Source organism: Cnephaeus nilssonii (assembly GCF_951640355.1).
Source record: "Cnephaeus nilssonii genome assembly, chromosome: 6".
In the NCBI taxonomy this organism is placed as follows: Eukaryota; Metazoa; Chordata; class Mammalia; order Chiroptera; family Vespertilionidae; genus Cnephaeus; species Cnephaeus nilssonii.
In genome coordinates this window covers 1502407-1514624 of record NC_137077.1, presented here as the reverse complement: position 1 = coordinate 1514624, position 12218 = coordinate 1502407, and the positions used below count along the sequence as shown (strand labels likewise).

The window sequence follows — 12218 nt, the reverse complement described above, 5'->3', positions numbered from 1 at the left end:
GAAAAGAGTGCAAAAATGATATTGAGAAAAGGAAAAAATGTAAGAGAGAAAAGATAGAGAAGAAAAAAGAAGGGGGAAAAAGTATATATATGTATGGGGAGAAAACTCCAATAAACAAGAACTAATCCAAAAAAATGCAAATAACAAACCCCCAGAGATTCATGCAAACAACAAATAACAATCTAAAAAATGAAACAACAAATACCCAGATGAATCTGAGCAGGCAGAGCTTTCTCTAGGGCAGTGATGGCGAACCTATGACACGCGTGTCAGCACTGACACGCGTAGCCATTTGTGATGACATGCGGCCGCTGAGGCGGCCGCATGCCGAGGATGAAACATTTACGAAATAATGTTTTTTCCTCGAAGTGACACACTACCCGAGTTATGCTCAGTTTTTTGGCGAAGTTTGACACGCCAAGCTCACAAGGTTGCCCATCACTGCCCTAGGGGATATCTGACCTTTCCATCCACGGATTGCCTCACCAGCTGTGATTAATTCGCCAATTCTGGGTGGATGTTGTTCGATTCAACTATTCATCTGCTCTGTCCACCTATTCAGCGCCGCTTTGTCTCCCCCCTGGACAGACTTTTCAGGCACCCGCCGTCGGGGAGGCTGGAGTCTCGGTGTTCGTGGGTTCGCAGCTGAGGCAGCTGGTCTTGGGCGTTGTGGTTGTGGGGTCCCGGGAGATATGAGGTCTCCCTGGTCGAAGGTAAGGCTGGGCTTCGATCTCAGCCGCTCTCCCCTTCCAGATGGCGTGGTCTGTGCTGCAGAGCCGGCTGCTCCACGAGAGATTTCGGCAGCAGTCGAGGCTGCCTGGCCAGGGGAGCCCGGTCTGCCAGTCCCCAACAGTCCCGTGGGATGTAGCTGTCCCTCCTCACACACAGACACTCCCGCACTCCTTTCTCTCTCACACACTGTCTTGCAGCCTGCTGTCCTGTCCGCAGCCATCTTGGGCGCCTCCCCTGTATACTTTTGACATGACTCAGTGGTGTTTTCAGAAGTGCTTTATGGCGTCGTGCGAGCTGGTGTTCAGAGGTGAGGGCAGGCTGGCGCGAGGGCGCTGATCACACCGGGCCCCCTTCCCGCGTGGAGGTGTTCAGGTCCATCCAGCCGCCATGGCCGCGGCGCCCAAGTGCGAGCCCCGCCTCCCGCTGGGCCAGGCTCGGGGCCATGGCTGAGCTCGGCGGCCAGACACTCGGCTCCGCACAGACTGAGCGGTGGCTCCCGCCCACTGGACTCCGGTTACGTGCTCAGGAGAGACCCCCCCATTTACTCTGGAACCGGGGGTGCTGCCAGTCCGCGGCCACCTGCTCCTGTCCCACCTTCCGACTGAGGGACACTCGGTGCTGACGCCATGGTTACTGATCGCCGCCCAGGAGCCAGGAGTCCTCTCCGCCGACCTGAGTGCCCAGTGCCAGGGGCTTGTCCTGAGCCCTGCTGTCCCCGCCCCCCCCCCCCCCCCCCGGGAGACCGCATTGCTGGGCGGGGAGACCCCGTGTGCAGTGCCTTCCAGAGGAGCTCTCGAGCCCAGGGACGGAGCTGCTCCCGTTCTCTCGGCGTGAAACAGAGGACAGAACGGCTGGCGTCCACCTGGATGTCTCCACGCCTGTCGCCCCTCTCAGGTCCACAGCCGTGCTCTGGAGTCCCCCCTTCGCCAGCCTTTCGCTTCTGCCTCAGTAGGCGAGGCCGCCTCACCCAGCAGGCCTGAATCTCACGTCCTCTCTCTTCCCGCCCCCAGTCTAGAAAGCAGTTCCTCCCGCTGTACCTTAACGGCACCTCACGTCGGCTGCTTCCTGTCCCCACAGCCACCAGCGGGGCCTGGCCCGTGTCACCACTCGGCTCTGACCGCGGGGCCTCCTGGCAGGCCTCTCTTTACTGGACAGCCAGACTGATGATTTCATTCACCTGCATAAAACCTTGGGGCTCATTTTACACCTGGGAAAAAATCTAAATTATTTTCCTGACTTTAAGGCTATATTCTACCCTACTGGGCCACCTGCGGAGCTTTTACAGTCCATACATGCACATACGTGTGTGCCTGGACCGTCACCCACGCTCCATGAGCTGGGACCGAGGCCGCACTGGCGAGAGCCAAGGAGCGGTGGGGGCCTCCGCTCCGTCCACAGCACAGCGGGCGGGGCGGCTTCTGCCTCCGCGTCCTGTCTGGTTCGGGGAGGAGCTCGGTCACCGGACATCTCCCGCCCCTGGAGGGCCCCTCCCGGGCCGCCGCTCTCCCTTTCTCCTGGGCCCCGGCAGCGGAGGCGAGCTTGTGCCCCCAGCGGACTCTTAAGTGGGTCAGACAAATACATGAATCAAATTAACCCCAAATCACTTTGACCTCAAGGCAGAATTCATTCCATATTAAGATACTGCAGCGAAAGGCCTAAATTCACTGTAGTAATAAAATGCCCACAAGAGATACCCTATATTTGAATATTAATTCTATCTCATTAATCAAATTCCCAGGGAAGTATTAAAATCCAAAGATGACATTTCATTTTAAATTAAAGTCAAGTGCTCTGCCCATATGAGCTAAAATTCAAAGAAATTGCTCTCTCGACCTTCATTCTGCTCAATTGCAACTGGGGGCTCTGGGGCTGCTCAGGCCGGGTCCTCGAGCAGCCGCAGCCACAGCCTGGCGGGGTTTCAGGAGCCCGGGACCGAGTCGCTGATGTGCCTCACTTCCTAAAAGTGAGCCGGTTAGCAGGGCCCGGGCTGGTGTAAGCTGCTCCTCCCTTCCGAAGCCTGACCGCCGTTAGGGGCCGAGCCTGTCCCGGGTCTGCCGGTGGCCTCGGCAGCGGGGGCTCCGCCAGCAGGTGGACCACAGCAGGAAGCCTGCGGCCTCAGCGTCGGGGAGGGTCTTGGCTTCGGCCTCCCGGGACTGCAGTGCGCCCGTGGCAGGTGGTGGCCTGTGGCATTGGGTCTCGCTGTCCTTCTCTTCCCCTCCTGGGTGTGTAGGCCTGCTCACAGCTGAGCTCCGTGGCACCTAGACTAACACATGGACGCCTTCTCTCGTTCATTGCACAGCGCTTAGTCTGGGCGCCCTTGGCATCTCCCTTCCGGGCGTGTCACTCGGCAGTGTCAGCATTTCCTGCTTCACACCCGCGTGCCTGGCCCCTAAGACTTCGGCTGGTGCTCCGGGAGCACGTCTCTTCCCCACCCGGTCAGCCTGGCGCTCCTCCGACAGCCACACCCGCACTTGCCCTTCAGCTCCTCGTGGGTCTGAGCCCCGTGTTCAAAGGGCATCTCAGCAAGACCGCCCGCCGCGTTAACAGCTAACGTTTCGCTTTGAACAAAGCCCTTTGACGCTGCGGGGTGCGCGGAGTGTAGTGCCCACGCGAAAGCAAGCCTGTCCGGGGTCTCCTGTGCTCCGGGAGCCTCTGCCTCTTCTCCGAGGGCCGGTATTTCCTCCAGGCCTCCGCACGTGGCCTTGTTCGCTAAAACAGTTCTCGGAGAACTAAATTGCCGGGGCGGCCAGCAGAGCCTGCGGGACGGGTGGATGAAGGAGGACTCTGACACGGTTCTGTGGGAGAGAGGCTGAGGGACTGCCTGGCTGCAGGAACCGAACAGCCCGTTCGCCTGCCCCTCGGGCTTTCATTGTGACAACGGCCTGAGCTAAAATGAACTCCGAGGCTCGCTCAGCAGGCAAGCACCCGAGAGACACGCGCGTCCGCAGTGTCCTTTCAGCAGGGACGTTAAGGACTAAGCATAACGGTTCCAGTAGACACCCCGGGGCTCTGACTTGCTTGGGAAAGTCAAGGCAGGGTAGTCGCCTTCGACGGCTCCCCCCGGAGGCCCCCGGCCTTTCAGAGTTCCTCCTGACAGACTTCCCGAGCCCCGTGCTTCCCCACATCAAATCACAAGCGGTGCTAAACATCAGACCTGTCCCGTGACATCGAGGCTATTGTTAGTCCATTGATGAGGAAGGTGACATGGGCGGCTTTCTGATCTACATTGAGGCCGTGAGGGATTGTGCGGCACGTTAGCGGCCTGGTGCCTCTGGGCTTACGAAAGGAATAAGCCTATCGTGTGCGTACTCGTCTGCCTTGTCCTGGGTTAGGAGCCACGTCGTAGGAAACTCTACTGGGAGGTGGGGAACTTCCTCTTTGTCTGTTGTTTGGACAGCTTACATGCATGATGGAGAATCTGTTCCTTAAAGAGTTGGGGGACCCACTTGGAGAGCTGTTTGGGTCTGACTGTTTTTGTTAGAGAGTCTTTGGTCATGTTCCTATTTTTAAATTACTTAAATTTAAATGCTTAAATGATCATTCTGTGAAGGCTTTTTATTCATTGTGTCAATTTTGACATCTTTTATTTTTCTTAGAAATAACTTCCATTTAGATTTTCAGGTTTTTTTTGTAAAGTTTATGATATTTTATCTATGTTTCTATACTTATTTTTCTCTTTTTATTCTATTCTTTTAAAACCGATGACTGTTTTCCTTCATCAGTCTTTACAGAATTTTTAAAATTCTAATAATACTTACAAAGAACGTTAAGCTTCTAGTTTGGGTTAATTTTTCCTATTGTGTTGCTACTCTAGTTCACTGACTTCTGCCGGTCAGCCTAAGAACAAAGATGGGGCCATAGCAGGCTTCTCTCAGAAACAGTGCAAACGGGAATCAGCGGGGTGACAGCTTTAAGATGATAGGAGACACTGTCACTCCGGAGCCAGCCAGCCAGGATATTTTTCAAAAACGATGAGGGCAGAATAAAGAGATTCCCAGGCGGTCAGAGGGAAAGAGAATTTGCCGGCAGAATGTGCTGTAATGAGTGTGCAAGGACGAACAAGGTGAGCCTGATCCACATGAAGAAATCAAGTATGTGGGTAAAATAAAAGGCCTTCCCCTCACTTTTTGGTTGTTTAAAACATGATTGGCTCTTCGATGCATTTATGGCAGGAACGTATGTTGAGGTGTATAATGTGTGTAGAAGTAAACGCATGAGGGCGGCAGGTGCCCAGAGGCCCAGTGGCGTGTCCAGCTGGCAGCGTGCGGGTGTAGGAAGTCGTCTCCAGTGATCCTCACGTCACAGCGTTGGCACCAAATCAAGAGTAAATAGGAAATCTCCATCGCCGACATTTTAGAAAATGGATTTGTAATTAAAAACTTCTCCCACAACCAAATCTCCAGGCACACATTGCTTCAGTGGTGAGTTTATGAATCACCTGAGAAGGAAAACATGCCCAGTGTTTCTCTTTAAGAAATAAAGGAGGAGGGAATACTTTCCAACCCATTTTATGAAGCCAACAGTGCATTTGTCTGTATATAGTCCAGACAAAGCCTTACAGGAAAAACAAGCTACAGAAACGTAAACATTAACAGAATCATGAACAAAAACAATTTTTTCAAAATATTAACTAATAAATTCGTGTACTATATAAAATGAAGTGCATTGCTAATAATGATGGCACTGTTGAGTCAACATTACAAAATCAAACACCAATGACCACATATTAACGGAAGAAAAGGGGGACAGAGATAGGATGATCTCAATAAGTAGAGGGAGAGCGTTTGACAAAATGTAACATTCATAATGAAAATGGACAGCAAATGGAGAGGGGGGAGGAACTTCCTCAGCGGGTCAGGGCACCCAGCGCCAGAGAGAGGGCTCTCAGCCCCGTCAGCTGCACCGGGTGCTGAGTGTGGTAGAAACTGGAAAATTGTTCTTCGTCTAAATGGAAAAGTTAGGCCCTGACTGGTTTGGCTCAGTGGATAGAGCGTCGGCCTGCGGACTGAAGGGTCCCAGGTTCGATTCCGGTCAAGGGCATGTACCTTGGTTGCGGGCACATCCCCAGTAGGGGGTGTGCAGGAGGCAGCTGATCGATGTTTCTCTCATCGATGTTTCTAACTCTCTATCCCTCTCCCCTCCTCTCTGTAAAAAAAATAAAAAATAAATCAATAAATCAATAAATGGAAAAGTTAGCGTCTTAGAAAACACTGTTGAGACAATGAAAGGAAAGGCCCATAGTGGGAGAAAGTATTCACTCGGCGTGTGGCTGCCAAGGGCTCGTGTCCTGTTATCTGAGGAACCCGCTGCTCAGTCAGAGGAACCGTGGGCAGAGACTTGGAGAGCACTTTGCAAAAGGTGGGGGCCCCACGCCCTGAAAACAGGCTCCATCAGGAGCCATCGGGCAGGTGCGGAGGAGTCGGGGTGATGCCCGAGAGGGTCCGGCAGCGCCCGGCGCGGGCATGTCTGAGGCCGCCTCGTCCCCGAGGGAAGCCGGCCCTGCCACGCCACCTCGTACCCGCGTCAGCGCGAGGACGGGGACCCTCCGTCTGTGCTGTTGGAGGCGCTGTGTTCAGACGTGGACCAGACGGGGTCAGGCCGGGGCCCGCGGGGCTGTGCGCCTCTCTCCGGGTTTGGTTTGACTTCGGGTTCCGTTCGGTGGGAGAACAGCCCGAACAATGAGGCTGTTTCCTCTCAGCCACCGCATGGCCCCAGGAGCTCAGAGGTGGGGGGGCGGGGGGGGGGGGTCTGCGCCTTTGCAGGTGCGTTCTGTGAGGTCGAGGTGGGAGAGAACAGTTAGCAAACCAGTCAGCTGCCCTGTGTACACCTGTCTCCAGGGGCGAACGTGCGTGTGTTCAGGCGGGTGGGCTGTCTTGCCGGGATGCGCTCGCTGGGGAGGCCTTACTGAGCTCGGCTCCTTGATGTGAGCTGCCGCCATGACTCATCTCTGGGTTGGCATCAGTTCCCAACACGCTGGGTGAAAAAACAACTTGTTTTATGAAGTGCGAACAGAAGGAAACTTGTTAATTCCCTAATTGTTCGCCCCTGCCCCCGACGTGAGCTCCGCACCCGCAGTGAACTTGAGCTGTAATCACCGAGCGCCCATCACTCCCGAGGGTTCCGCTCTGCCCTGCTCTCCTCGTGACCTTGCCCTGTGTCCTTTTTTTTTTTTTTTTAATGATGTCAGAGGAAGGGAGAGGGAGAGGGAGACAGAAACATCCATGATGAGAGACAATCATTGATTGGCTGCCTCCTGCACGCCCCCCACTGGGGACTGAGCCCACAACCCGGGCTTGTGCCCTTGACCAGAATCGAACCCGAGACCCTTCAGTCCGCAGGCCGACGCTCTATCCACTGAGCCACACCAGCTAGGGCTGCCCTGTGTCATTCTTAAATGACCTGCTTGTCATAGGTCACTTATGTTATAACATTAAATGAAGTTCTATAAGAATTTATCTGTCTCATTTCCTAGTTCACTGGTGTGAATGACAAGCATACCCAGTCCCACCACGCCTGGTGTAACCATCCCTTACTGCTTGCTTCAGCGTCAGTTTTCAGCGGTGATTTTATTTCCTCCAAAGAACATCTTACCTGTTTAGCATATCTGAGAATTCTTTCTCCCCAGGAAAATGAGATGTTTCTCTTGCATTGAATAAAGGTCCTGGATCCTTACTCCCCTCAAAAGAAACCTGGTTTTAAAAATAAATGTACAATTTTGCCTAATTCCCAGTAGGATTGTGTCCTGGGCTGTGGGCCAGTCTCCCTGCGGTTTCTCGGCGTCCAGGAGCCACGCTCCCTCCTCGCTGTGGCCGCTGGATTTCTTGCAGTGAGCAGCAGGACACGGCCACCATGAGAAGCCCCTGTGTGCCAGCCGTACGCAGGCACCCTTGGAACTGGGCCCTGTCATCTCCGTTTTACAGATGAGAAAACTAAGTCTGAGGGGTCCGGAGACTGACGAGTCCTCGGCATCGCACTCGCCGCTACGTGGCTCGCTCGACTCGCAGGCTCCCTTCCGGGTCTGTGCGTGGAGCCAGGGACGCGCCCCCGTGCTGTCCTCCCGAGCACCTGCAGTGCCTGTTGCAGACCGTCGTCCCCTCCGCTCGGTGCTCCAGGGGCGGCAGGAAGTGGGTGTGTCCCCCGGACGGCAGGTCGCAGGGCACTGGAGAGCCGGCCTCCGGGCGGGGCTCTGACCGCGCAGCTGGTGCGGAGCGGCCATCCTGCCGCTTGTCGCAGCTCCTGGGCCTTTTCAGGAGGGAGCGACAGCCCGGGAGCAAAGGCTTTTAGAAAAAGAGAAACCGATGGGAATGCACGCTAACCGTTTCCAATTGAAACGTAAAATGAACGTTTTTAGGCTGAAAAGCTTGGTTCCTAATGATGAATTGCCCGCTGCTTTAGCCTGAACATAGAAATAACGGTCCAGACAGCCGTGCCACCGCGGCCTGCTCAGAGGCCGAGTGCGTGGAAGGCCCCGTGGGGTCTCTGAGCTCAGGGCGCATCTCACCGAGATGTGAAGTCACAGTACCCATCTAATCCTGTGAAGTAACTTTTCTTCCTTTTGTGTGTCGTCAGATTAACTTGTTTTTATAAGTTTAATTTTAAAAAACTATGTAAAAATGCACAGGGTTTCAAAGCCAGACGTGTACAGGCAGGTGCACTCACGGAGGCTGGCCTGCATCCTGTCTTCCGCATCGGCTCTTCTCTGCGCTCCGGGCAGCCTTGCTTTCATGTCGCCGTTGTGGTGTTTGGGACACAAGGAGCCTGTTTATTGTGCCTCCGGGAGGACAGCAGGGGTTCGCACTTTCCACCCTGCACCGCGCTCTCGCGCGTGCTCTGATGTCCGGCCGTCCGGTCGCAGCACGCGGTGGCCTCCATGCGCTGCCCCAGCCACCTGGAGTCTTCGGCGTCACGCCATAGTTATTGGCCAGCGGGGGCTGCAGCAGCTGAGGCGTTTCCGCGATACTTGTTATCACGTTGCCCACTCCAAACCGTTCAGTAGCCGTCAGGGACGGGCAAATGGACCACGATGACATAGCACCTCACTCCCAGGACGGCTGCCCTGGCAGGCCACAGCAGCTGTCCCCGAGGAGGGGAGGGGGAGCCCCGCCCGCGGCTGGGGGGCCGGAAATGGGCAGCCCCTGGAAAGAGTCTGGCAGCTCCTCGGAACGTTCTCTGCGGAGCTGCCTGAGATCCTAGTGATGCTGCTGCTGCCAGGTACATCGCCAAGAAAACGAAACGCACATGTCCACTCAGGAACACGTACACGGGCGTTCACAGACATCATCATATCCGGATGGTGGAACTAGCTCAAGTGCCCGTCGCCAGGTGAGTGGGTAAGTGAATGCGGTGCATCCACAGCACCAACGGCAAGTGGTCCAGCCATCATGGACGGAGCACACCGCCCGGGGACTCAGTGGATGGGACACAGGAGGCCGTGTGCTGTGATTCCGATGGCGTGAAGCCTCCAGATCCCGCACATCCCTGGAGACAGGGCTGGAGCGGGGGAGGGAGTGGCTGCTGGGGGGTATGGATGGAAAGGTTCTAAAATTAGGGAGTGTGCCGAAACCGGTTTGGCTCAGTGGATAGAGCGTCGGCTTGTGGACTCAAGGGTCCCAGGTTCGATTCCGGTCAAGGGCATGTACCTTGGTTGTGGGCACATCCCCAGTAGGGGGTGTGCAAGAGGCAGCTGATCGATGTTTCTAACTCTCTATCCCTCTCTCTTCCTCTCTGTAAAAAATCAATAAAATATATTTAAAAAAAATAAAAATAAATAAATAAAATAAAATAAAATTAGGGAGTGGTGACGACGACACACTTTGTGAATGTACTAAATCCACTGAATTAAAAGGGTGCGTTTTCTGGTGTGAGGATTATAATCTCAATAAAACTTATAAAGATATACGTTGTGCTGCAGCGAGTCACCTGTGCAAACATAACTTCGCATGACCATGGTGTGTATTTTACCTGCTGTCCTGGCCAAAAGGGTAAATAGCTCAGGACTGTGCTGTCTGCCCGGCGCCGCTCCGTGTGCCTGTCCCTGTCCCTGTCCGCCTCCCGCAGTTTGTGTCAAATCGGCATTTGCCCCCTGACGGCTGCGGCTGGTCCTCGGCGTGGCAGTAACCTGCCTTCCTGACTGTGCGCACAGTTGAGCGTATTCTGATATCTTTATGGTCCGCATGCATTTCTTTTTTATTTTTTCAGTGTCGTTTCTGTTCATGTATTTCATCCATTTTTCTATTGGATTGTTGGTCTTTTCTCAATTTTTAGAAGATCTTTATGTATTAAAATAATAAACCTTTGCCTATGATATCTTACGAGTCATTTTTCCAGTTTTCATTTGCCTTTTTAAAAAACCTAGTCAAACCTGTTCCCTGCTGCTTCTGGATTTTGAATCCAGTTCGAGAAGCTTTTCCTGCTCCGAACTTAGGAAGGGGACTCACTTGCTCGGCTAGTGACCTGTCGTGACCTCAGGCCCAGCTGGCGTCTGTCCTGGGAAAAGCGATCTGCTTTTATCCTTGTTTGTGTGGCTCCCAGTCGCCCCGCGTTTTTGAGAAAGGGGGAAAGGAAAAGTATCACTTTTTGTTCACATGCCTGTTGTTAACTATTTCCGGGTTGATAATTGCAGACAGTATAGCGACAAGCAGGGCAAGAAAACGGACAGATCCCCGTGGTCCCCGGCGCTCCGGCTGCTGCGTGCGTAACTCCGTGCTCTCCTCTCTGCAGGTCAACGAGCTGGACGCCATCCCCCTGATCCTGGACAGCTGCAGCCCGGACGACAACAACCCCTGTATCCTTGCGTGGGAGCCCCGCTGCAGGCCGCAGCCCGCGCCCCGGCGTGCCCGCCCGCCCGCCCGCTGCTCCTGTGCTGAGGAGCTGCCTGCTCTCCCGTTGGCTTGTTCCTAAGAAGGAAGCCCCTTCCCGGTGCGGCCGGGCCGGCCCCCGGCAGCCCGTGCAGGTGGTGGCCGGGGCTTCCCGGGCGGACGGGAGTTACAGGGAGAACGCGCCGTGGCACCGGGCTCTTGTTTTGGCAAGTCCTGTCCTGTGGCCTCTGGGACTGAAGCCGCGGCTCCGGCTCTTGTCCTCACCTGTGATCCAGGTGTGTTCCGGGGTGTCTGGCACTCGTGTCCCCAAGGAGTGGCGCTATAGGAAGCAGGTCTCGTGCAATGGCGAGGAACCCCAGAACCCGTGCCGCCCGTTTCGGTTTGAGAGAGAAGCTCAGTTCTGGAGCCGCCCTGGGGAGGGGCACACGCAGCCCGGCCCGGCCCTTCTCCGCACGGCCTGGCGCTGACGGCGGGGAGAGGCAGACCGGCTGCCGTGGGGACTGGAGAGTAGAACCCCATGGGGACAGTGAGGAGCTGTCCGAGGATGGAGGAGATGGGGGGGGGTGCATTTTAAAGTAAAATCCCTCCCTGGTTTCTGTCAAGGACAGAAAAGGAGCCCTGGCTGGTTTGGCTCAGTGAATACAATGTCGGCCTGTGGACTGAAGGGTCCCGGGTTCGATTCCGGTCAAGGGCACATGCCCAGGTTGTGGACTCCATCCCCAGTAGGGGCGTGCAGGAGGCAGCCAATCAATGATTCTCTCTCATCATGGATTATCTCTCCCTCTCCCTTCCTCTCTGACATCCATAAAAATATATTTTAAAAAAGAACAGAAAAGGAGCTGATGGAAATCACGTGTTTCAAAGTAAGTGGACGGAAAATGCTCACTTGTGCTAGAGAGCCTGTCGTGTGTCTGATTAGAAGAGAGATCTCTCCTTTCAGAGAGCTCGGAGCCATAGCTCCTCAGGGGGACAGGCCCAGAGCCTCTCGCTCGGGCAAGCAGCCGGCTCCGTCGCATCGTGATTGGGGCTCGGGCTGTGCTCGCTGCAGACCTCCTACTCGGCTCAGCTCCAAGGCCGGGGAGGAGAGCGGGACGCTTTCTGCCCAGGAGAGCAGGGAACGAGCAGGTGCAAGGAAAGTGGCTTCTTAAGAAATAAGAAATGCACCCGGGTTTACTCCCATGGCCCTCGGACCGCCCTTCTCGTGAGACAAGCTTCGTCTCGTGGTCTGTAGCTTTTGGCAAAGACCAGACGGCTGGGAGGCTGTTGCCCACAGCACGCCAGCTCACGGGGCTCCTGCGGAGGTCTCCGCCCGGCTCCCCAGATCCTCCCTCCCTCCCTCCCTCTCTCCCTCTCTCAGCTCTTTCAGGAACCTCAGCGGTCCTGCTGAGCATCTACACACTTCCCCTTCCTTACTCCCGCAGCGCCCGAGCAGACCCTGTGTCTCACCTGCCCTTCGCGATGAGCAATGCACTGTGAGTCCCGGCCACCTGCCTAACGTCAGGCCGGGTTTGAGCGAGGTGTGTGGCGTGTGCCCGCTTCCTAGTCACTGGCCCGCACTGCCTCCTCGCCAGCCGCTGGGAGGCGCAGCACAGAGGCCGCAGGAGCTCACTCCTGGGCGCTTTCTGGGCCGTGGGGTGGCGGAATCTGCAGGAGGCTGTGCGTCATCCG

General features: G+C 55.3%; 1 protein-coding gene across 1 annotated transcript in view; it reads left to right on the top strand.

Moving 5' to 3' along the window:
* Positions 1 to 12218, top strand: part of ATXN10 (ataxin 10) — a 125303-nt gene that overhangs the window by 94614 nt on the left and 18471 nt on the right. The window contains exon 10 of the mRNA XM_079774523.1: positions 10453 to 10516. Coding sequence (XP_079630649.1) covers positions 10453 to 10516 — 64 coding nt within the window. The remainder of the gene's footprint in view (positions 1 to 10452; positions 10517 to 12218) is intronic.